Source organism: Pelecanus crispus, chromosome 8, assembly GCF_030463565.1.
Source record: "Pelecanus crispus isolate bPelCri1 chromosome 8, bPelCri1.pri, whole genome shotgun sequence".
Lineage (NCBI taxonomy): Eukaryota > Metazoa > Chordata > Aves > Pelecaniformes > Pelecanidae > Pelecanus > Pelecanus crispus.
The window spans coordinates 27,986,425-28,012,242 of NC_134650.1; the positions used below are offsets into that span (position 1 = coordinate 27,986,425).

At 38.4% G+C, this 25,818-nt stretch overlaps 1 protein-coding gene across 1 annotated transcript; it reads left to right on the forward strand.

The window, feature by feature from the left end:
• The first annotated feature begins 6,368 nt into the window (after nucleotides 1-6,368).
• On the forward strand, nucleotides 6,369-22,616 carry LOC104028352 (receptor-interacting serine/threonine-protein kinase 2). The gene is given in 13 exon segments (XM_009479362.2): nucleotides 6,369-6,386; nucleotides 7,980-8,067; nucleotides 8,850-9,015; nucleotides 11,247-11,400; nucleotides 12,861-13,016; nucleotides 13,158-13,306; nucleotides 15,181-15,230; nucleotides 16,355-16,516; nucleotides 17,275-17,360; nucleotides 18,902-18,970; nucleotides 19,724-19,892; nucleotides 20,806-20,958; nucleotides 22,294-22,616. Coding segments are annotated over 13 exon segments (1,743 nt in total).
• The last annotated feature ends 3,202 nt before the right edge of the window (nucleotides 22,617-25,818 follow it).

The following is a 25,818-nucleotide window of genomic DNA, read 5'->3' on the forward strand; positions in this document are numbered from 1 at the left end:
GGACACTGCCTACATGTCTCTCGCTGTGTGTCCCTGTTCTCTCATCACTTTCACAGGAGAAATGATAGTGATCCCCATGGGCTAAGCAATTAAAAGTTTGCTGGAAGAAAGAGCTAAGCAAAAGCCAAAGATTGCAATGTCTAGCCTCCTTTGAGGAGTTTGTATGCAATGTTGCCATCTCAAACATTAAAAAATTCAGCCTCTCTAACTAATACATTTTCAGTGAGACTATGTGTAATAAAAACCAACATCTTGTGTTCTTTTTAGTTGTCTTCCAAACTCTTTGGTCTGTAATGAATAGTTTCAGAGGGTTTTGATTTGTCAGCCTCCAAATGAAAGCTGAAACTTGTACTTAGCCCCTTGATTACTGCAAGATCTGTTAAAAGTATTTTATTAATAAATTTTGAACAGGAGTGAAGTTCCAAAAGTAGATTTTTTGGTATAAAAAGACCTGCTTTCTCTTTTTTTAGGTGCTATCTCTTCACATCACTCATATAATTCATGGATTCTAGCCCAGCTAAAATTTCTCAGGTTGACAAACGTTTCTTTGATCTGCAAAGGGCAATGACACTTGTGGTTGGAAAGTCTGTTGGGAAACCAAGGTAAAGTCTCCTTTTTTTACGTCCTCTGTGTTAGTTGGCTGCTTTCCACAGAAGAGAAGGAAGTACTCACCTCCAGCAGTATTGGACTTAATTCCAGCTTAGTGTGTTAATGACCAAATACAAAGAATATGACCTTGGTAGAAGTCAGTTTTAGTAGAGCAGTTTCACCATAAGCAGAGGTTTCCTAGATGACTGAAAGTCCACTGACGTTTTCTGCAGCAATTCGGAATTCTTTTTCCATGTCACTAAATGCAAATGGCCTACAGACTTGATTATACCAACACTTAAAAGGAGCAATTTGTATCTTTCAGATGCCTTTAATGTACATGTTGTTGCAACACTGAAAAAACAAACAAAAGAATCCCAAAACAAACCAACCCAAACCAGCCCCACAATGGAAAAACAACATTTAGTTTAGATTAGATTTTTTTAAAAAATTCCTTGTTGATTATTTGTGCTTACTTGCATATTTTCATATTTCAGAATTGTCAGGTAGAGAAAATATAACACTTAGCATCAAACCTATCAAAAAACATGCCCACTTTCCAGTGGAAAATCCAGGCGGCAGGTATGGCATTGGTAAAGACATTAGTGCTGTGCTTTTCTGTAGGATGGGCTTCTTTTGGGGATTTGATGAATATGGCTGTACTTTCTCTCTTCTTGGAATGGGTATCCTTAGGGGAGCAAGGAGGGAGTGCTCACTATGCTCCTTTGCCTAGAAGAGCTTGAGTTTTGCTTGGTATATGTAAAGGCTTTGAAAACCTGCCTATGTTCTCTTACATACCTATGCTATACATTCATAGCAAGGTCATACAATTTAGGTCTCTGTCATTTCACCATTAGCTTACTGGAACTATTTATCTGCAGGTACATAATTGACGGACCTGGATGTTTAGCATTTCTCCACCCTGTCTTAGCACTATTTAGTACATCACATTCCAAAACATATCGCAAACACTTGGGATGTGGACTAGGGCACTTTTTAGAAACCATTTAACAAGTTGAGGTATGATACCCTAAGCTCTCTGCAGTCTAGGAGTTCTTCATCTTGTTGTTCACATTTACATGAATTATGATTTGTGTGATACAGGTTTAAGATTCCACTATTAAAAACACTGGGTAAAGAATTAATAAATTTCTGTGGTACAATTTAATTAGCAGAGGTGCTTGGCACTGCTCGTTTTATAGAAACTGCCTAAGGCCAGCAGCTGTGATACTCTTGTTTAGTCATCTCATTAAAGACAAGGTAAATGTTACGACTGTTTTCCAAAATAGCAAGGTATGGGTGTTTGAGGAAACAATTTGCTTAAAGAAAAAAAAAGAAAGCCTTAGTTCAACTGCAAATCCATGAAATGGACACCATAATTTTGTATCTTGAAGCATCCCATTACAGTAGGCAAGTATTGTGCCTGTTTGGCGTCCTATCTTCTAGAGCAAGATGATTATATCATTGGCTGCACTCATGCACTATAGCTTAGATTTTATAAAGGTGAAATACAGACCATCTGAATCCCACAAATTTGAAGCCTAACAACATTTTAATATTCACTTCTTGCAAGACCAAGAAACAGCATCTTAGAACCTACCTCTTTGCCAAAAGTTATCCTATACAGATGCTCAACTGGAATAACCAGATTGAGAAATGATGATGCTAACTCTTCTGAAATATCCAAGTGTAGTATTTACTGAACATGCATCAGAGGCTGCGGTATTTGGGTCATCTTAATGCTTCCATCTTCTTGTACTGTGTCATTCTTTCATTGCGTATACTTGCTCCATCAATGCTTTGTCTTATGCTGTGGTCCTTTAATGCTGCTTCTTGTAAAGCTCCTATTTTGTTTTAAATTTGATTGTAACTAGCTTCACTCTGCACGACTATTATGAGGGGGAGACCTATAAATCACTCATGTCTTAAACACTGTTATCCTTTAGGCATTGCTATTATTCCTGCTTTCAGGATGTTAACATAAGTACATGTTTGTGTTCCCTATATACTGTCTTAGCTTGTGAGTGAGCCACAAAACCAAGTTTGGATTGAAACATCAAATGTTCTAGTTCTTCTTGCATTGTTATGGTTACGTTTTAAAAGACCTTCTTTAGACACTTTGAAAAGTTTAAATATGGTGGTTTTTTACTGTTTGACACTCAGAGGCTCAGAGTTTTGTTTGTCTTCTGAAGGAAATAAAAACTGGTCTTTGGGTTTTTTGAGAGCCATGGCTCTTCTGAAAGACTTGAACTGTCATTTAGCACGAACAAATGTACACTTGAGAAATAACATACTGTCTCTGAATTCTTCCTGCACTTATAGTCAGACACTATCTGCTATTTGTAATTCCAATCATGCTGTGGTGGCAGGGTTCACTCACTAAATAAGGAATCCTGCAGACACTCACATAATGGTCATCTTAAGTGCTCTTCAGATTACCTTCCTGTTCATTGTTGTTTCCCCTTGCATATGGCTGGAAGTGCACTTGGTGGTATTGTGGTTTAACACAGTAAACACCACACAGTCATTTGCTCATTCCCCGCCTCCCTAGTGGGATGGGGGAGAGAATCAGAAAAAAAAAAAAAGTAAAATTTGTGGGTTGAGATACAGACAATTTAATAGGACAGAAAAGGAAGGGAAAATAATAATAATATACAAAGCAAGTGATGCACAATGCAATTGCTCACCACCCACCGACCGATACCCAGACAGTTCCCGAGCAGTGATCAGAGCCTCCAGCCAACCCCCCCCCCCCCAGTTTATACTGAGCATGACGTCACATGGTATGGAATAGCCCTTTGGCCAGTTTGGATCAACTATTCTGGCTGTTCCCCCTCCCAGTTTCTTGTGCACCTGGCAGAGCATGGGAAGCTGAAAAAGTCCTTGACTAGCATTAAGCAGTACTTAGCAACAACTAAAACATCAGTGTGTTATCAGCATTATTCTCAAACTAAATCCAAAGCACAGCACTACGCCAGCTACTAGGAAGAAAACTAACTATCCCAGCTGAAACCAGGACAGCTGGTATTTCTGTTAGGAACTCAGTCTTTCCTGTCCTTGATGATAGCACACAGTCTCTAGGCATCAAGCAGCTACTGCTTTTGGCAAGAGTTGCCTGTGCTTCTCCAGTATCTATGTATTTAGGTATCTGTATGGCAATGACTGAATCCTATGCATAGGAGATTAGAAAGATTAAATGTCTATCTTACCCATTATTCCTTGCTGGAAGGTTTTATTCCAAGTATTTTCCATAGTTGTTTAAAAAAAAAAAACAAAACAAAACAAAACAAAACCCCAAAAAACCCCAACAACTTACAGTCAAACTAAACTTTAGTTTTCTTAATTTTGTTTAATTACTGCACAAGGCAACCCTTGTGTGAGCCTGTAGAGTTCTTTTTTCTTTGCCCATTATTTATAAGCTTTCATATGATGTGAGAAACTTTAAATTTCTCTGGATAAATTAAGTGTAGATAAAATAGTAACTGATTCTTTTTAATTAACACGTTCAGTAATAATGATGTTTAATTAGTTCAGACCTGCACTGCAAATTGGTCTGTATGTTTCTGTTTTCTCCAAATGTGTTTTAAAATTAAGCTTTATAGTTTCATACTGAGGTTTTTTAAAGCTGAAGACAATAGTCAAAAGGAGTAAACAAATGCAGGTTTGTTCTAGTACTCTGCTTCCCCAGCATGTGATATTCTAAAAATACAGAAGTACCTAAGACTACTTTAAGCGTCAAAGAACTTCTGCAAAATTAAGTCCTTCAATCTGTCTACAAAGCTCCCCCTAAGAAGTGTCTTTAATTAGTTGTAAGGTTTTTGAATCTTCTGCAGTAAAGTCTGAGTCTGACAGGCTAATACCTTAAACAGGGGAAAACATTTTTAATGTATTTTTTACAGAAGTGTAGACTACGGACACAAATGAATGCGTTGTTCACAAATCAAAGCCAAGGAGAGGAGGATCCTGTGGCCACAGCAACTTGACGTGCTTCCAGCCTTCTCCAGGACTGTTACAGCCCACTTGTTTTACCTTTGCTGTTTCAGCTGCCTCATACCAATTTCACTTTCAGAGGGGTGTGCTGGGCGGAGAAAGCTGACGCTGGTCAGACAGATAAAGCTGTCAGGAAATAAGGTATTGTACATGAAGGCATACTCCATGCTTCATAGTTGTAGTGTGCTTCCTCCCCTCAGGCCACGGAGCCCTAGCCACATGATTTTTAGATACAAGGGACTTTCCTGTGATCATAGGAGCATTAGGTAACTGCGCTACTGCTTGTTCCCTCCCTGTTGCGGGGGGGGGGGGTTAGGATTTGATCCAAAGCCAACAGAAGTCCGTGGACAAAATCTCATTGACTGACACTGGTTTTTGAAGTCAGACTCTATAAATAAAGACAGACTTCATGGAGTGGAAAGTTTGAATAAATGTGCTCAACGGAAATGACTGCTTTCTCCTAAAGTCTCCACCCTGCATCCAGCAGTCCCATCAGCCTTCAGTGTGAATGTATATGCTGGGGGCCTAGCAGGACACAATTAGGTCTTACAGAGTTTTCACAGAATTAAATATATTCTGGACTTGTGGCATTTTCTAGCCCAGCCTCCTGCTCAGAGCAGGACTACCAGCAGTGCTGGATCAGGTCAGCCATGGCCTTGCCTAGCTGAGTCTAGAAAACCTTAAAGGATGGAGACCCTGCAACCTGAGTGGCCCATTCCAGTACTGCATTACCCACCTGGTGAAAAAATGTTTCTAGCATCTGGCTTGAACCTCTGAAGTAGAGACATCTGCCTATGCCACTGGTTGTTATCTGCCACCATGGAGAAGTATTTGGCTCTGTCTTCATCACTGACCTTCAAGTAGCTGTAGGCTTCTAGTAGACGCACACACACACCCCCCCCCCTTAGGCTCCTTCACCTGGATAAACAAGACTGGCTCCCTCAACCTCTCCTTGTAAGGTATGTGCTCTAGGGCCCCATCTTGCTAGCTGTCTACTGCATCTTCTCCAGTTTCTCAACATTTTCTTTGAATTGAGGGCCCTAAAGTTGACTACAGTATTTCAGATGCAGCCTCACCATTTCTGAGTACTGAGGCATAACAACTTCTCTCACTTTGCTGACTGCATTTCTAATGCAGCCCAGTATGCAATTTTCCCCACTTCTGCTGAGAGCACTGTTGGCTCCTGATCAACTTAGCTTCCACCATAACCCCTACATCCTTTTCAGCAGGGCTACTTGATGGCCAATTGATCCTTGCTTCTGTGCAACCTAATGTTACCCCTATCCTTACCTACCCTCTAACCAGAAAAACAGCATTTTTCACCCTGTTTTAAGATCAACTTGACTTAAAAAGTTTAAAGAGATTTTGTACTTGTGCTTTTGGCTTGATCTACTGCAAAGATAAGCATCAGCTGCACAATCTGCACATAGCTCTACACGATTCTGTATCTGGGCTGTATCCAGTATGGTGTTTTTCATTGTTACATAGCTTTCCCTCTTGGCATTCCTCATTGTGGAAAAAGCAGCTATCCACCTTCTTTTTCTGTAATTGCTCTCACTAATTATAGGCAGTTAACAAATCAGCCTCTGAAAACCCATCTGCGGTCACTAAAGAGTTACAGTTTGTAAATCTGACCAGGAAATTTTAGATGTTTGCAAGCAGCCAATAAAAGGAGAGATCAACAACAGCTGAATCACGGGCAGGAAAGCGTGAGCTGTGTTTGAATGCAGTTCAAAGCCGACTCACACTTGGTGTCTGCAGCAGTTTCACTCTATCATTCCATAGTTTTTATGCCCGTATTTCCAGAGGTAAGTTGATTTTTGTTTCCAATTTCTTTTACTGAGACATCTGAATATTAACACAACATAGAGTTTCTCTCATACTAAGGAAAACATCTTTGCTATGAATTACTTTTTAAAAATTAGCTTTAAAATTAGAAACTTGAAATAAATGGTTTTACAGCAGCCTCCCTCCTGCCCCTGACTGCCCAGCTAGGGGAAGATGACAAAGTTGTCTGAGACTTTTAGGGTCTTACTAAAAATAATACAAAACCCTTCATTGCAAAGGTCACTTAAGAAACACTGGGGTTGTGGTTTGATAGTGAGGTTTTTTTTTTTTTTAAAGGGTCTAGGAGAAAAAGCATTCAGAAGAACAGAACTATAGAAAAAATGGCTTTGGTAGCAAACTTGCAATCGAGGGGGTAGAGAGAGACTTTGTTATCTGTAATTCCATGATAGTCCCATATTCCATGATTAGTCCCTATAACTGTTTTAGGAATCTGGGTAGCACCCTGGCTAAACAAAAGATCACTCGTTTTAGGGTTAAACTCTTTTGGAGATCATCAGCAAATCACTCTAACTCCAGGTGTGGAAACAGATGTACAAACTCAGACACAGGGACAATGGTGCTTGGCATGTCATAGTTTGTAATGAAGAAAGATTGAAGTGATTTTCATTTTGTTTTTAGAAAATCTCTAGTTAAATTAGATTTTGCAAATCCAAAATAGGAGCTGATGGCTAGGTTTTATTTTTATCTAAGCAGTCAGCAAGAGTTTAAAAAACGGTTATAGCTTTACTTGATTCAATTTTAAATAGAAACAGCTACTTTCAGGAATGGTTTAGATCCTATATTCATTGCTCGATCTTCCTTGTGCTATGTTTGGAGTTGAGTAAATTATTTTGGCTATTTAAATTATTATTTATCATAGTATATAATAAAAATGAGACATAATTTTGCCCCTACCAGTCTTCTGATTACCTCCTTTATATTTAGGATTTGTAGATCTGTGTGGTCTGTCTTTACAACTTTAAAGGATAAATGGCTCATTTGGAAATTTATCTTCATTCAGATGAATGTTACGAAACTCTTAAACTGTCTGTCAGCCTCATACCATATTGGATTTATTCTTTAAGGAAGCTCCGAGGCACTTATTGCTTTCAAACTACAGTAATCTAACAAAAGCAAAAAATTCAACTGTACTTTCCTATCAAAATAAAATACTGTTGAAGATGAACTGGTAAATCAGCTGCTGAGTTTTTATTTGCATTTTGATTGTGGTTAAAAGCAAAACTGAGCTTAGCATCCCTCTGTGATTGTGAATGTGTCTGCATGGCATACAGCTTAGATACTGACATTAACCAAAAATAAGTTGGTCATGAACTAGAAACAGTTCAGCCATAAGCACAGGCTAATTTATCTTCAGGTTTTTGTTTCTACTTTACTGATAGAGAACAAGTCTTCTGCTCAAAGTCAGAAGACTTTCAGGCCTTCTGCATCCCAGGAGATCTTTTTTGTACAGCCCATCTTCTAGAAGGACACAATTCACACTCAACAGTGCTTACTGGTTACTTCAAATTTTTGGCCCTGTTACTTCAGTTCCCTCGTGTATTTTTCTTTTCTAGCCCTGGTCTACTGGGCCCTGAAGGGAGTATTCCAGTTTGAGTTGTTCTGACTCACTGACCACTGATCTTGCAGTAATCCTTGCCAATGGTTTTATCCCATCTGTTTTCTTTGCTTGCTCATTTTCCTCTTTCACCACTGACTTTTGGTTATTTTCTAGTCTAATGTAGCTTCAGAGATGTAATACAAAATGTTACTCATATAGTAACACAGCGATGCTTTGCAGAGGTTATTTCTAGTTCATGTGCACTGCCATGCAATGTGTCTGAAACATTCAGATGGCCCTAGAGAGTTACAGTAAAGACAGAGTACTGCCCAAATTAGTGGCTGCTCTAAAGACACGGCTCCATTTAGCAGAGTTCTGCCAGCTTACAGCAGCAAAAAATTTGCTTTTGTGTTGGCATGTGATGTTGTGTTAAAGAAGACATGCAAGAATGATGCAGAACAGACTTGCATGAGTTATTGAATTGCCTTTTTTCATGAGAAGCAGGGAAACTGTATTTCTGTCTAGCATGTAACTGTAAGATACTTGTTTATTTTCTACATAGTTCAGTATCACTTTAAAATCACACTTCATATTATAAATAATGGCCCCACATTTCAAAGTCATCAGATGGAAATAATAATGAGCAGTTAATTAGCACCTTGCAGCCTCAGATGGCAAGTTATGATCCAGACACTCCTTTGCAATTAGTGCGTTTTTCCTGTCTTTATGAGGAAAGTCTGACACAGAGTGGTAAAAGGAAGCCTGTTGGATTAGGGCAATAGTTATTTGGGAAGTAAGGGGTGGTGCGATTTCACTGTGCTTGGGTACTAGTGACAAAAAGAGTCCTTAAAACTTTTTTCTTTTCTGCCATTTTTTTCCCCCCAAGCCAGCCATCGAGAAATGGCCAAATCATTACCTGTAGTAGCCCAGGAAGATTTGGATAGCTTTACCTTGACCAGGACAGGCTCAGGCTTTGCACTCAGAGCCTTTCATATTTCTTGGAACACTCACATCTCGGTGAAGCTGCTGACCAGCCAGGACACTACAGAGAGGTACGTGTCTTATTTGGCTAACTAACCGTGCAGGTGGGCAGCACAGACCTGCAGTGATGGCACCAGAATGAATTGTGGCATGCCCAGGATCATCTGATCTCCATTCCTAGAAATCCCGACTAGCCAAGAGGCAACTTGGAGGCAGTTATACTGAGAAACAAGCTCTGTGGTTTTTCACATTTTTTTTTTTTTTAAAAGTAGAGCTTAATCCTGAAGTCATTAATTACCTCTGCTATAATAATGTCTACAAACCCTGATCAGGAATACTCAGCATGCTATGGTATTACATCTTTCTGGAGGTCCCTGAAGAGATTTCAGTTGAATTTAATCTAAAGCAGCATGTACAGGTGAGGGAGTAGAGAAATGGGGGGAGGGAGGGATAATGGTCATGGTTACAGGGCAGTAAGACGTGTACATGTCCTAATTATAAAAACAAATGAGCCGTAACTGATGGGCATCAGCCTACTGACCACAAAATTCCAGTGTGCGACAAAATCACAGAAAGTTTCTAATAATAAACACAAGCTACTTTTGATGAAGCAAGACCAAAGCATTTCAGGGAATGCACTGGCCTGACTGTTTATCAAAAATGGAGTGTCTGATGTGCATCTACGGACTAATTACTCTTGTTAACTGAGAATGCTGCCATTCAGGTGGCTTTTGTTAAAAGTAAAATACAGAAGTGTCGTACTCGACTATATAGTGTTTAATTTGTTCCATTATAAAGGCAGGGGAGGAAGAAACAGTATTTAATACAATTTTTTTACATTGACAGTTTAAATTGTCAGTGATACTTCAAAAACCAAGTGCTGCCAGAATTTGGGAACAGTTAAAAATTTTAAGGGTGGGGGTTGGGTGTGGTTGCTTGGTTTTTAGACAATGGAAGTCCAGCAATTTTGTAATCAGAACCAATGTTATTTGTTTCGTAGCTTGTTTAAAGAAAAAAGTTCCCTCTATCCTCTGTCTGCATTTTCTTTAAATCAAACAAACAAACCCCACAGCAGAATAGTTGCAGAAATCAACATTTTACTTTACTTTGAATTTAACACACTATCCTGATTTGGTATGTTTTCTCTCAAACTTTCCCCCTAAAACTTAAGCCACTGTTCTGCTTTTCTCTTCCTACCATTCTGATCTCTTGTTCGCACTACACGGTGTATAGGAAAGCTGGGAGAATAAATTGTTTTACTCTGGCTGCAAATTATTTAACTGTGTGCTGATGACAGATATTTAGATTTGTGGAAATAAGTGTTAAAACAGGTGGGGCTGTGTATTACTTCTAGTGATCAGTTTACAGGCTTGTGAATCAACACAGTAAATACGAGAACCTGAAATTGAAGTCTTAATGTAAAGGCTGGTTAGAATAATGAGAATGAGCTCCAGGTCTGTTGAAATCAGCTGAATTTTGAATGAATTTCAATGAATTTTCAGCTCACAAGTACCACAGAGTAGAGATAATCAGATCTTTAAAATCAAACATACAATTAACAAAAATTGAACCTGTAGCAGAAGTTCAGTTAATTCCATGAAAATGCACAATTGAATTGACAGTTCGGTGCTTCCTGTGCATGAAGAAGTAACTGAAGTCCTTAGACAACAAAACTTTATTCTTCTGATGATGATCAAACCAAAGCTTTGTTATCTCTGTAAATAAACTGTTCGAATTCAGGTCTACAATCCAACTACACTTGAGCTTGAATCAAATTTGGCAAAGTCACTAGAGTGGTACTGCTTACATCAAATCTGAATTTGGATTCACTTTTATATCATGCTATGATATTGTATATCATTTATATAACATGGTCCATTAGATAAGCATAGAAGATCATAATTTCCATGCAAATGTGGACCTCACTAATAGCAAAAGGTTACAACACAAGTTTTGGGGCACAGTAAGGGGGGGGAAACTTTATTTTGCTTAATCTAGCATTTCAAATAATTCAGCTTTCTCCTGGCTTTGCACTTCAATCCTGCTTTAAACTGTGCTCTTATGTTCTTATTAAGGCATCCGGAGGTCTTTCATGTTTTATTAGAAAAATACACTACACAAGGGATTGCTTCATTTTCTTAGAGTTGTTTGAAGATGACCTTATATAATTCTACCAATAAACCAAATATTAGCTTGTGTTCAACCATATGGTTATCTCTCATTTCCATATCCTACACTATCTCATCTCTAGCTGAAATTCCCTTCAGTCTAATCCGCCCCTAACCCTTGCTATTTTTTACAGAGAGTGGAACTTGCTACTTCAGGATATAGAAAATGTCAGACACTGTAAGTCTGAACATCTCCTGCCTTCTCTTGGGATTTACCAGTACCATGGACTTGTGGGGATAGTGACCGAATGGATGAACAATGGATCCCTCCACTCACTCATTCATGAGGTACATAAAAGAAGTCATCTTTTATAGGACTGTCGTGGTTTAACCCCAGCCAGCAACTAAGCACCACACAGCCACTTGCTCACTGCCCCCCAACAGTGGGATGGGGGAGAGAATTGGAAGGGTAAAAGTGAGAAAACTCATGGGTTGAGATAAAGACAGTTTAATAGGTAATAGTCACTGAGAGCTATTGTAACTAACCTGGAGGAGAAGGGGAAGGTGAGGGTGAAGGAGTGGGGGAAAGTGTCCCCCCTTTGTATCCCCCATAAATTGACTCTCCGAGGAGAAAAGGTAAAGAGTGTAATTATTAATAGTTTCCAAGAGATGGTTTCCCAAGTATGGAGATGACAGCAATGTTGAGTACAAATACCAGATTAGTCTCACGACCAGCCATTTTATCATATCATAAGCCGGTGTTACACAGTAGAGCGAAACAATAACCTTGACCCAGTCCCCAGAGGTGATAAGCAGCACAACAGGGAACACGTACGGCAAGTACGGTGTTGCATAACAACCCTGAGAACAAGCACAACAACTCTGGGAGCAAATAAATCAACATTGTGACCAGTGACTATTAACCTAATAACGAATGCTTATAACAAATTTGTTTCCACATGCCCTGGACAGATCTGTTGTTATCTCAACCCTTCAAGCCCCACGTTGGGCACCTGAAGGAGCAGGGGAAAGTGTATTGTCCTGGTTTTGGCTGGGATAGAGTTAACTTCCTTCCCAGTAGCTGGTAGAGTACTGTGTGTTGGATTTAGGATGAGAATAACGTTGATAACACACTGATGTTTTAGTTGTTGCTGAGCAGTGCTTACACTCAGTCAAGCACTTTTTCAGCTTCTCATACTGCCCTGCCAGCAAGGAGGCTGGACGCGTGCAAGAAGCTGGGAGGGGACGCAGCCCGGACAGCTGACCCAAACTGGCCAAAGGGGTATTCCATGCCATATGGCATCATGCTGAACAAAAAAAATGGGGGGAGTTGGCCAGCAGGGGGGTGTTTGGAGTTATGGCATTTGTCTTCCCAAATAACCATTATGTGTGACAGACCCCTGCTTTCCTGGGGATGGCTGAACACCTGCCTGCCAATGGGAAGTAGTGAATGAATTCGTTGTTTTGCTTTGCCTGCATGCGCAGCTTTTGCTTTACCTGTTAAAAGGTCTTTATCTCAACCCATGAGTTTTCTCACTTTTACTCTTCCAATTCTCTCCCCCATCCCACCAGGGCAGGGAGTGAGCAAGTAGCTGTGTGGTGCTTAGCTGCCAGCTGGGGTTAAACCATGACAGTGGCAAAACTAATTACAAGGTCAGCCAAAAGATAACAATCAGCATGTAAATTACAGACAGTAGTCACAGTCAATCTGTTCTTTAGCTTCTGTATTGTACTTCTGTTTATTGTCAAATGAAAATATGAATAGTAACAATTTCACGCTACTAAAACACATATTTTGTGTTACTTAGCATCAACTGTACCCAGAACTTCCATTTCCCTTACTCATAAGGATCCTGTTGGATGTGGCTGAAGGTCTGCATTACCTTCACAGCCTCAAGCCTGCTTTCTGCCACTGCAGCCTGAAACCTTCAAATGTGCTTTTGGATATGCAGTACAGAGCCAAGGTGAGAGCTTCTACTTTTAGCCTATTAATGTAAAATCCAGTGATTGTCCTGTTGTTGCATATATTTATCCTAATAGTCAAAATTTAATACCAAGACTTGAGGTATTGTTACTAAAACTTACTTTTTCTCCCATCTCTGTAGATATCAGATTATGGTCTAACTAACTGGAGGAAACAGCAACTGAGGTCAGACCTGCAGAACTGCAATCGGAGAAACTGCCAGGACTTAGTGTACCTCCCTCCTGAAATACTTGAAGGAGGCCTTCCTTCCCAGGAAGGTGATATTTACAGGTGAATGGGATTTCCAAGGGCAGGTCATACCTAGTCCTTGCTACATTCTGCAATGTTGCTGAAATACTTATTTTCAAAGACACTACAGTAAAAATGCCAGATCTACATGATGCAGTAGGATAGTGTTCCACATGAGGCCAATCACAGCAGTGAATTAAATTTTAAATTCCCCATGTTTGGTGAATAATATAGCAAGGTTAAGAATTGTTCTCAAAGGTCACCATATAAATATTTATATAATGGACATAAATATTTAAAAAGTGTAACATAGCTGCCAAAACTTTTTCATATACGTTTAGAAACCTAATAACCACAATTCACATGGTTTGAAAGTGTGAACTGTTGTTGGCTTTAGTTTCAGGAAGAACTGTTGATGCCTAAATGAGGCCTAGGTAAAAATAAGACCTTTCTCTCAATAGTGTCCCATTGAGGTCCTATGGAATCTCTGCTGGAATAATTTACTGAGCCACTCAAGCATTCATACTTTTTAACTAAGGTGATTTATATGAAAGAGAAAGATTACCTACTGCCACGTGTCTCTTTTGGATATGTTAGATGCTTCATAGTTGCCTCAATAAATGAGACAACCTCAAATTGCACCTATTGTCTGTATGGACATTGATCTTTACAACCAGCATACACAGCCTGTGGACTAACATTATAAATAACTTCTAAGTATGACCACTCTTCTCCTCTCAGAGGTTTTATGGAGGCAACAAATTTAAATTCCTGCTTTATTGTCACAGAGGCAGGCTCTAAGATGAGTCAAATAATGCATACACTTGAGGAGACCTATCAATTATGTGACTAATCTGATGTTGTTCATAAATACAAGATTTTTGCACAGGAAGAGTGGCGACTTACTTTCAGGTGGCATAATTCATCTTCCAGCATGTCACTCTTGTATGACTTTAGATGCTCAGATGTGACTCAGTGCATGAGATAGGTGCATGTCTGGACAGTGATGCAACAGAGAAAACAAAAGTATGTGTCATATATGAAATATTACTTAAGTACATGTAAGTTACATGTGTGTCCACATTACATTAATACTTTCCTAGAGGGTATTTAAGGAAAAGCACTTTCAGATTTTTTGCGGAAATAAGGCAGAAGAGGAGGTTCCTTTAAACATTGTAATTCAGCACTACAGCAAGACATATGAGTAAGCAGATAAGTTTATCCTAGAACTTCTTCTTCCACTTTTGATTCCTTTGCTTCTGACTCATCCACAGCCTGCTTTCTCTCTTCCAGCTTCTGCCTTGCTTCTGCCTCTGATTTTGCAGATTGAGCTTTTTGTCAAACTGTATTTTATACCATATCAGTTGTGGGTTACATATGCAGATCTATGGTACCACTGGAATACTTCCCAGGATGTTAGAAAAGGAAAAAGGCATTTGGAGCTCCATCAAAATTTGCTGAAGAAAATATACACAGTGGGTCAGAATCAAGTTTTTGGTAGACTAACTGATGCACTTGTCAGTATCTGCTGAAAAGTCCAGCTCTTTCAGTTGCTATTTAACTTATCCAAAAACAAAAGAAGAATGATAGAGAAAGGAGAACAGAAGTTTCTGAAATTCAGAAGAGCAACTGGAGATAAGGTGGTAACCTCAAATGTAATTCTAATTGATCCTATGTTTAAAAAAAATTTTAACACTTAATTCAAACTTATTTATTATTTTATAAGAACAGTTCAGTTGAAAATTGAAACTTAGTAATGCAGGAAAAAGGATCTCATCAAATTAGGAAAGTCTTGGATAGACTTTGTCTTGAAAAACTCCTTTCTCTTAAACCAGTGAACTTGCTCTTGGAAATGAGAACATTGATATGAATTGTAAACTAATGAATGGTCTTTTGCTGGGGTTTTTTTTTTTCAGTTTTGGAATACTGTGTTGGGAGAGCCTAAGCAGACGGAAACCTTTTGAAGGTATTTAACTCTCTTGTTCATGTTAGACTTTGTGTTGCCCTAATCTTTTCCACAGATTCCTTTATTGTAGGAAAATCATGACACAAACAGCACTGTCTCTTCAGATGTCCCTTTGCCTTATATTACTGTTGCGGCACATAGCTCCACGTTATGGGGTGTAAAGGTTAGAATCCTTCAACAAACCTTCAGTGTTTCCAAGAAGCTGACCTTTCTACAGGGGAACGGTGTAGCTTCTTAACCCACTTGTGTCATCTCTCTGTGCTTGCTGAAGCACTCTGTTGCTGAGTTCGGTTTTCTGCTTACCTTTAGTGAGAAAGAATACCACTTTAGATTTGACAGTTGTCGTTTTAAAATCAGGGAACATTTCAGTGATGAACAGCTAACTGGATGAGCAGAATGCTTATTTTTAAAGTTGCCGTGAGTTTCAAATCCTGATCAAGAAATGCCAGTTCATGCTGAATTCTCTTAAGTAAGCAGGAATTTTTACAGCGTGAGCAGTTTTAAAGAACTTGGTTTGCAAAGCTTTGTAGAATAATTGTCACAGTCTAGGAATGATCTCCACCTCCATGAAACAGGGATCAAAGAAAGGCTTCTTTGCTATGGGCTCAGTTCTGCATGGCAAAACTGATTGAAGGACTCCTGTATTTTACAGGCTGAGGACCTCTTAGAAATAACTGCATAGAATAGTATCTTAATGTTCATACAGCTTATGGCTGCCATCTTGTGGCTGCCCAAAGTAGAATTTTTTTTTTTTTTTTTGTACAATAGGAGTTCTATTCTTACAATGCAGGTGCAAGGCTTTATATAAAACTGTGTGCTTAGAATATACCCATAATAATTACACGTATTCCTGAGGTATCGGTGCTTGTAGTTTACAATGCATGTTTACATATCTATTTGTGACTTATTATTTGGACAGTGCTCCTTATCGTGAAATGTCCTGTTGTAATAAGTAGCTATAGTTATTGTTGAAGATTAGCATATCTATTTACAAGAACGTTAATATATTTTTGCTTTCAAAAAAGCAGTCTTTGTTTTAAAATATACAAAATAACTTATGCTGAATATCACTTTAAGAGAGGTCTTTAATATTTTTTGTCGTGACATTTTCCTATAAATTGCAGGTCAAACAACCCTGCTGGAAGTTTTGACCGGAATTCACAGCAGTTTGCGGCCTGGCATTTCAGAAAAGTTTATACCAAGCAATTTGCCTGAGAGGAATAGACTGTTGCACATTATCGCTCTGTGCTGGCATCAAGAACCAGATTATAGACCACGTATTGCAGGTAAGGTTCAGGATATGCTTTCTTTGCAAGATTTGTAATGGAGATAGTCTTGCTGGGAACATTGCTCTAGCACTCAAAATCAGTGACAGAACAACTGAAGTGGAAGCAGTCTTTAGATCATCAGAGTACTGTAGATAGTTTTCCTAACTGAAGCTTCCTACCAGAAATGGCTTGCTTATCTCCATAATTGTGTTTAGTATAAAGTAAAAATGAGTACAAATAAAGGAAGGAATAATATCAGCTATGTATAGTAGTTTAACAAAGATCAACCTGTCTTCAGCATTTCTTGATTCCAATGCATAACCAGTTCCCTCTGAAGTGTGCTATCATCGTTTACTTCAGTGGAATTGTTATGTTTATCATCTGTTTCTAAAAAGATAGCCAAGAAATGTTAAAGTTGTGATATTTGTGGACTTTTGAGCAAATTGTCAAAGTTGACATACTGAGGAAGCAATCTGCATATAGCTTTACTGTGATAGATTTATACAGTCACGTGTATATCTTTTGCAAGTAAGTTCACTACATCTGTATGAACACTTAAGAAAATGTGATTTTAATGTGACTGTAACCGTTCTTTAAAATCAGTTCAAAAAGGAAACCAAGAGAAGGTATGAGGTGGAAGTTGTATTAAACTACTTTCATCTAGTTCATCCAGCTACTCAACATAAGAGTAAACTGAGTTGCAATATGCTGATGCCTAAATATATACACACTTCCATACTCAATGTGGTATTTAAAATGCTTTATTACCCCTGCAGAATGTGTAGACCTTCTGAATGGAATTTTGACTAATATAAATAAAGAGGCAATTTCCACTGCAATCTACAATCTGATGGATGCAAAGGTTCGTGCAAAATTAAGTTTTGTTCTCCTACAAGGACATTACTTGATTCTTTCAATTGCAATCTTTGTGGTCCAAAACCAGGAAAGGTTTTGTCGTCTTTGTTTTATGGGACATGCCAGAGAGCTAGAGAGTACCCTTTGGCACTTCAGGCTTGTTCAAGAATCGTAGAAAACAGATACTGTGAGGTTCTCTAGAAACCATGTCAATACCTACTTGAGATTATAAAAATATGATAGCTTCTTTCCAGTCACCAGCTGTAGTCAGACTGATAACCCCATGTGAGTGAGAACAAATACCAGCCTCAAGCAGATCAGATTAGGGCTAGAATCAAGGACAATTCTTGCTGTGGTAAGAGCTGGTAAGAGGATACCTATTCCAGAACCTGGACAGCATTAGTACCTGCTGTGGCAATACTAGTACCAGCACTTTTTTGTATGCTTCACTGCTCCTAAATTGATGTGCTTCAGGTACAAGACACTGCTTGTCCTAGGGTCTAAGAGGGTTCTCTGATACCACAGAAATGGATGGGGAATGGCCAACAACTGAGGGATACAGCTAATACCATATATGTCTACATTGCCATGGGAAATCTGGCACAAATCTGACTGCCACAAATATAGCTACATCTTATCTAGTTAACTTAGATAGTCATAGTGGGAAAACTAGTGACACACGCTTCAGCCCTTGAACAAGTATTCTGACGCCATTTACAGCCATGCTGTGTTGTTGATTTCATTACTGTGCTTATGTGAGTTGTTTATGTTAATGCATGCTGGATTATTTCTACATGTTGCAATCACGTTCTGGGATTATAGAACAAACTTGATCAATGTTTTAATAGGTGGCATAGTTATAGTCCGAGCCATTGTTACTACTGTTGAAGTTTATGGAATATTTGGCAGTACAATCCTAAATAATCTCATGCTTCAATCTCCCTTGAGCAAGGTTTTATTTTTCTATTTGCTAAATTAGCAAAGAGTACTATTTATTGTTCAAACAACTGAACTGACAGTATGTCCAAAATGACTGTGAAAATGCTATTGGAGATTCTTGAAAATGGGTTGATTCATATGTGTTGAAGTACATAAACTAAAAATAGCTGAACAAATCTGGTGCAGATGTACAAAATGGAAAAAAGTTACAAGTATTGACATGTCCTTATTGCAGACAGTTTGGCATACTAAACACAGGACAGCCATGCTGTTTGGATACTGAAAGGAGAACATGTTATAGCTAGCCCAATCTCTCTCTCTCAAAATACAGGGCTATTTTCACCTTCCCCTGCAGGATTTAAAATTGGGTTTTAAAATAAATTTGAAACAGCAGAAACAGTAACAGGGTAGCGTTGTATCAGGTTCTATGCCCACTTACATATGTTAAAATGCAAAATTGGTCTGTGCAATTCACTGTTATTATATATCGGCGTACCTGAGAGTATAATATATATTGTCAGTATAAATTGTCAGTGTCTTGCTCCTGACAATCGTGAATTGAACGAACCATATGTATTCTTACTAGAGTTACTGTGCTATTTTTTCCAGGAGACAGCACTTAATGCATGCAAAGGTTCAGAAATGTACACATTGCAGTTGGACATATGCAATTCAGAGGTGAGTATGTGGCATGAGTCTTACAAGAGTACTTCATAAGCTGCTTGTTTCTCCTGCCAGCCCTGACAGTGTATAATACAAACACTGTGGGGCAAAATGCCCCTAACCAGGATAACTCCATCCAGTTAACCAACAAAACCCACTGTTTTACCTTCTTCCAAGCAGCTGACTCTGATGTTGCTCTTGAAAAACAACCTCCCCCACCTAAGAGTTGCTTTGAATCTCTTTTTGAACCTTCTTGAAGAGGTGCTAATGAAATAGCAAAAATCTAACCTTTCTTGTAGTGTGTTCAAAATGATGGCTAGAAAAAGTCCTAGGCTGAATTCTAGCATTTTCAACCAATTTTCTTAGATCAAGGCCAACTGCTTTGTGATCACCCCAAAATACACTTAACTCCCATTTTCAAAGTGATTTTGGCACTTGGGGCAGGCCTGCCGATACTGAAACATACAGAGATAGAACTGAAGCTCACATTCCTGGATCACAGCTAGCTTTAAACAGCTCAAGTTCTGGTGACACCACGGCCGCTGGCAGCACAGGCTGCAGAAGCAATCTAGGACAGTTAGCCTATGGTTCTGTGCTGCCACAGTTAACTAGCTAAAGTTGAATTAAGTATGTCTGCAGGCTCAACAGCTGCATACCCACCCTGCCCTGCACTGTGATACTACTGCCTTATATTCCAAGAGAAAACTGCTTAGAAAAGGTTTTGGAAAAGTTTACAAGAATATAATTCTGTATTTTGATCTTTTTCAGGTCATCTGTTCACCAAAGCCCAAACACGTAATCAGCAAGAAAATTCCTTTTGCAGTGCCAAGCTTGTCAACTATTCTACTTGACAGCAGTGCAAATAATGCAGGAAGAGAAAATATTTTTGAGATGGGTCTGTCAAAGTCTATCCCAGAGAACACAAAAACAAAGAAAGGTCTCTACCTTGAAACCTATTCAGCTCCAACTATTCTAAGAAAAGGATAAATATTACCAGTTGTTCCATATACACGTTATTTTCCATGTAAAATTGTACCTTCTCAGAGTATAGCTGTGCCCTCTACTGGTATCATCTGAAGCATGAGTGCACTACAGAAAAACAGAGGTGCCACAATACTTTTTGATTAAGTGTATAGATCAAAAAGCCTTTTCTGGTAATTTTTTTTTTGAACCCTGACCTGTAATGTACAGCTGCCTTTCCCTTGCATATCAAATATTGCCTGTTGCTTTTGACAAAACAAGTCCCTCCTGGGAACCACACTGCCTTGTGCCACCAGAAATAACTGCTTTTTTGTAATTTGCTAATAAGAAAAGGAGATATATTTTAAAAAGACTGTGTTGCCAGGAACATGTGAATGACTCCTGGTAAACACCATTCCTACATAAATAACTTCCTTTGCCTTTCCGATGTGGATTTGTCCTGCCAAAGTGTTTAAATTTGTGTCAAATGATATATTTCCTTAAAAGCTTTTTCTGTACTCCTCATGCCTTTGGATACAAAAATTGAGCCACAGAAGTCAATTGACTTATAGCAACATCTGCATTTCCAAGCATTTTAGTTCTGGTCAATAGCTGTTAGTCTTATGGACAGAATAGAATGTTCCATTAACTTCAGAAACAAATTCCTACAGACAGTTTGAAAAAGTCAGATGTGTGTAGTAATATATGCCAAAATCTTCCTAGGAATAATGATGTATTAACAAGGGCCCAAAGAACAGCTAGTAATAAGTAAGTGCTCTCAAGTTAGTTTTCACTTCAGCTCCAGTCCTCTGCAGTGGCTGATATATGTATAATGTTTTGCTGTTGTTCAATTCAAGGGTCTAATTTTACTCATCTTAAACTTTTGCTAGATCACCCAGGCTCTGACAGTAGAAAATCAAATTCCTTTTGCACAATTCCTTTATCGGGTTCAACTACAGGCAAAGAAAGCCGTAAGCATACGGACCCACCACTGGCTCTTGGGCAGAGACCACAACCTATGCATCCTGAACGTGCAGTGACAGGTAAGACCCCATTTCCAGTTTGAGGTGGCAATATTCTCCTTGGCCAGATCTTGGTGATTAAATTGTTTCAAGTCTGGAGGACACAGATCTCTCTAAATTTTGTGCACATTTTCAGGTATTTTGTGTAATAACTTCTCCAAACTTGATACAAATGTCTTGAGTTTATTTGCATATAGCTTCTCCTATGTTCTCAGAGGTTCAGGCATTGGCCACTGAGAACATTGGCTTGTTCTTTTCCAGGGTCATATTCAGCCTGAGAACAGTTATGAAAGGACCATAATAAAAATACAAAAAACATAACACACATTCAATGTGAAAGATATTAGTTGTTGAAGCCTGGGAGGGTTTTTTTGTAATTTTAAGCTGTGTATTCTATACCTCTACAAAAGTAGCTATCAACTACAGAAATGGGTGACTGGGGGCGGGGGGGTGGGGTGGGTGGGATTCATTTCCTTACTTACATGGTCTTAGTTTTTCCTACTGAACAGAGGCAGAAAAGGCCAGCTTCTGATATGTGAAGCCTGCCCCTGCCTGTAGGTAAAAAGCTCATGAAGCTTCTTGCTAACTTTTTGCAAGCTAGCCTATGACAGTTCTCCCATCTAGCTGGCCATCCTTCTCCATTTCAATTTAGTCCTGAGTGATGACATAATTTCTGGATAAATCAACAGACTAGTTCATGCAGGAAAAGTCGTCACAGAACTCTATGGACAACAATCAGAAATCAGAATGACAGAGGCATGGTCTCCAAACCAACAATGGCTTTTCATTATTAATGTTCTCTTGGTGTATGGTATTTACTGTACACTAAAACCCCTAATGTCAGTACTAAGTATTCTAATCAGTTTGTGAAAAGAGACAGAACCCAAAGTTCTTGATCATTTTGCCAAGAGTATTACTTTTGTTACTAGTTTGGCTTTGACATATCTAAGTTCCCAGTTTTACCATACATGTTTCAAACAGTCCTACTACCCTATTCTTCCACTTTCTACAGGGCAAAGTTTTTTCTCATCTATGTTGAGGCAAGCTGCTTTGCACAAAGTGTGATGCAGATGCTAGATGAACAGCGCAAGACCTGAAAATCTACTCCCCTTATACAATCTGAGCACTTAATAATCTTTAGAAACACTTATTTTCTGTAGTCTGATCTTCATGAGTTTTGAACAAAAAATGAAAGTACATTAGACTAGGTTTGAACAAAAAATGCAAATAAACTAACCCTTCCTACTCCTTTCCTCTACTGAGTTTATATTTCTGGTGTCGATGCTATCGCTTGCTAACAACTTCTGGAAAAAAAGAGCACTTAGTTTATCTCATGTTGTTTCCTTTTCATTCAAGATCCTTGCTGCAAAGGAAACTGCTCTCAAGTACTAGCCTGCCAGAGACAGACCATACTGAGCTGCATGACAGAGGGACGTCTCAACCACATCCTCGACATCCTTCGCTCACAGCAAACGTTGTCCCGAATGGATTATGAAACAATTACCTCTTACCCCACAGTGACTGGCCGTGCTCGGGCATTGTTGGACACTTGCCTTTGCCTTGGAGAGGGTGCAGCACAGGTTGTAGTGACTGCACTTTCAGTGACCAGAAGTAGTCCTCTGGGACGAGGCAGCCATTGCCCAGACTGTCCTTCTAAGGTAAATAGGCTGCTGTTGTGACTTACTTTTTTGCAGTTTGTTACATGGATCAGAGCACTGGTAATTTGGAATGGCAGTGATTCACGTTAATTCCTCATAACCCATTCACTGAAGTCAATCCTTCCTACAGCCCATGATTTTAGTCCTCTAGTGGAAAAAGCTAGCTGGATTAAAAGGTCAAGTCAACCACCGCCTGCAGAAATTACCAAGACTGGTATAACAAATTCTAATTTGGACCTCAGAGATGAGAGGACTGCAATGTGTGCCAGAGCAAATATAGTTCAAGTCAGATGACGCCTTATTTCCTTGATTTTCTTTTTTTTTTTAGAAGGGAGGAAAATGGATCATGACTTTTTGGAGGTCACACTATGGAAGAATTGCTGTTACTAAATCCTTCCAAATAAGGACAGCACACAACAGGGTAGTAGATGAGGAGAAAAAAATGACTGCCTTTCACTGAGCTCGTATCTGAGACAGCTGTTAGAGTGACAGGCTTAAGAGACTCAAGAAATATTTCTTCAACAGGGACTTAACTAAGATTTGGAAATTTTATATTATACATATAAATTATTTTATTTTCACTCACAAATGGTCATATGCTCTGAAAATGGGGCACTGATAGCAGCACTTTGGAGAGGTGGGGCTTAAAGTATTTATTAAAGGGAAAAATGTTAATACCTTACATCCGTGTAGTTCTCTAAGTATGTCTGCAGTTCAAATGTAAAATTAAACCAGGAAGAAGAGGTGCCAAGCTGATCATTTGAAACAGTGGTTCTGCTGAACTGCAAAGGAAAGTAGTAAGATTATTTTAATAATAATGAAAATGAGGTTATATAAGATGCTGTTTTTTTGAAGGCACAGCGGGATTCCTTCAAGCTTCATGGCACTGGATTAACATGAGAACTTGTTATACGATCTACAAGTATTTCAAATGCAAAGACACGTTGCTCTGTTTCTCTATGTTGCATTTGTTCTCTCTGCACTTTCAAACTGCTTATTGAATTCAGTAGTTTGACAGGCTGCAATTTTAAATATAGTGATGATGTGATTTCTAGGCACACCTAAGATATAAGAAATCTGTTACATCACATACTAAATGCTGCTGGAACCATAACCAACTTCTTTTTTTTTTTTTTTTAATGTAAATTCATTAAGTTTTAAGACTGCCTTGAGATAATATATTGTTACAATTAAAAGCAATGTCTACCAGAATATGTTGAAAATAGTTTTGCCTATTAAAGGAGGTAAACATCTACTTCATCGTTGATTTTTTTTTTTTTCAATCTACACTTTAAATGGAAACTTTCAACAGAATAGATCAGTCTCTGCTAAAAAAGGATGTCTTGCTTGTGAGGGAAATAACTGCTGTCATGGTGTTTTGCCTGTTTAGAAGGCATAAAATAACCAGAGTAAAACAGATAATCATTTACCTGTGGGAAACATTTACAGACTTTTAAGAGGAAAACTGGCAATATAGTTGGAACTTAATTATCAGCTTTCCAAAATTATTCCATTTGGTTGTTCTGCTGGACACTTTATACTTCTATGAAAGATGTGCCAGCTGGCAGGCTATGCCATTTTGTCATATGTTTTTGACATAGAAACAGTTTTGGCTCTTTTCTTGAAACAGCTGCCTACTTGAGAATATCACTTGATGCCAGACCTAAGACCAGTCTTAACTGTTAATTGCAGAACTGGCATCAAACCAGTGGGAGCACAAGTTATCTGTTTTTCCAGACAGATTTTTGTTCTCATATTTAGCTTTCCAATTTAAGTATTTCTAATGGGATGTGAGTTAGATTTTTTACTATCATGCTTACCCAAATTTTTAAAAGATAACCCAAGAAGACAGTTTCTAACAAATTACAAAACAAAGGCAAATTTGTTACTTCATGTTCAAAAGAGCCTGAATAGAATTCTTCAAATATGTTATTTAATAATTAACTCTATCCACAATCAGATTTTTGCCACCTTGCTCAACTGAAATCGACGCATGAGTTTGAGATTTTTTTTTTTATTGATACTTTGGCTAAAAGCATTATCATAACTAGCTATGCTACTGCCAAAGCCTTGCTATAAACATACTTAAGTTGACGTAGCCACATGCATAGACTTCCTCATAACTCTCCCTTGTGTAATACAAACATTTAAATTTTGGGGTTTGTTGACAGTTGCAGCTGTTGGAAATCTTTAAGTGTGATATTTTGAAGGGATGCTACTAGTTTATTGAAATGAAACTGCTGTTGATTATAAAAAGTTTTGATACAAAACTAGAATATAGTGACCTGAAACTAGCATCGCTTCATTTTGTCTCACCAAAAATACATACTGTTATAAGGCCTATAATGTGTTGGCTATGTAATAAAGACATTAATGTATGTGTTGATCACTGGTGTGAAATATCAAACTGCTTAAAGCTTATAGTATTCTGCCTGTATCAAAGCTAGTTCATTAGCTAAGATTTTTATTGTCCTTGCCTCTGTTCTGCAGTTGTCTTGATATGACAAAACAATATAAATAAATGACATTGAGCAAGAGTAAAGATAGAAGAATCAAACTGTTCTGTGGAAGAAACAAGGCTTGAATCTGAAGAATGTCTAGAGTCCTAGGAAGGGAATATAAAACATGGGTAACTCCAGAAAACAGAAAAGGTAATAACAAAAAGAAGTCACTTCAGGACTGACCACACAAAGTGTTAGTAAAGCTCTCTCTTGCAGTTACTCAGAAAAGGCAAAACTGGAATTAATAGATGTTAAAAATGATAAGTCACATTCAAATTCTATGAAGCGATTTAGATTTATTAAAGCAATAGTAAGTGGAGTAGGCAGATGGTTATCTTTGTCTTGACTGTAATATATTTTTCTTCTTGATGCTAGTTGCAGTTATCTTTTGCTGACTTGTAAAAAGATGACTGTCCCTTGACCTTTTTCCTATCTATACAACACCTTTATCTTAACTAGGATACTTCCTGCAATGTAAGAACATCTGCACTAGAAATTGTTTGAGGTTATTTTGTGGAAAATTAATCTGAGGTACTGGAATTAAAAGTCTAAGAGATTAGTCCTTCCAATAGAGAGCAAAACAAACAAAGCTATAAATACCACTCAATAGTTGTCACCAGTGCCTGTTAAAAACAGAATTCCAGAGAACAACAGAGGAAGACAAGTGCATATTCATAAAATACTAATCTACAAAATTTTTGAAAGTGCATTAATGGACTGCT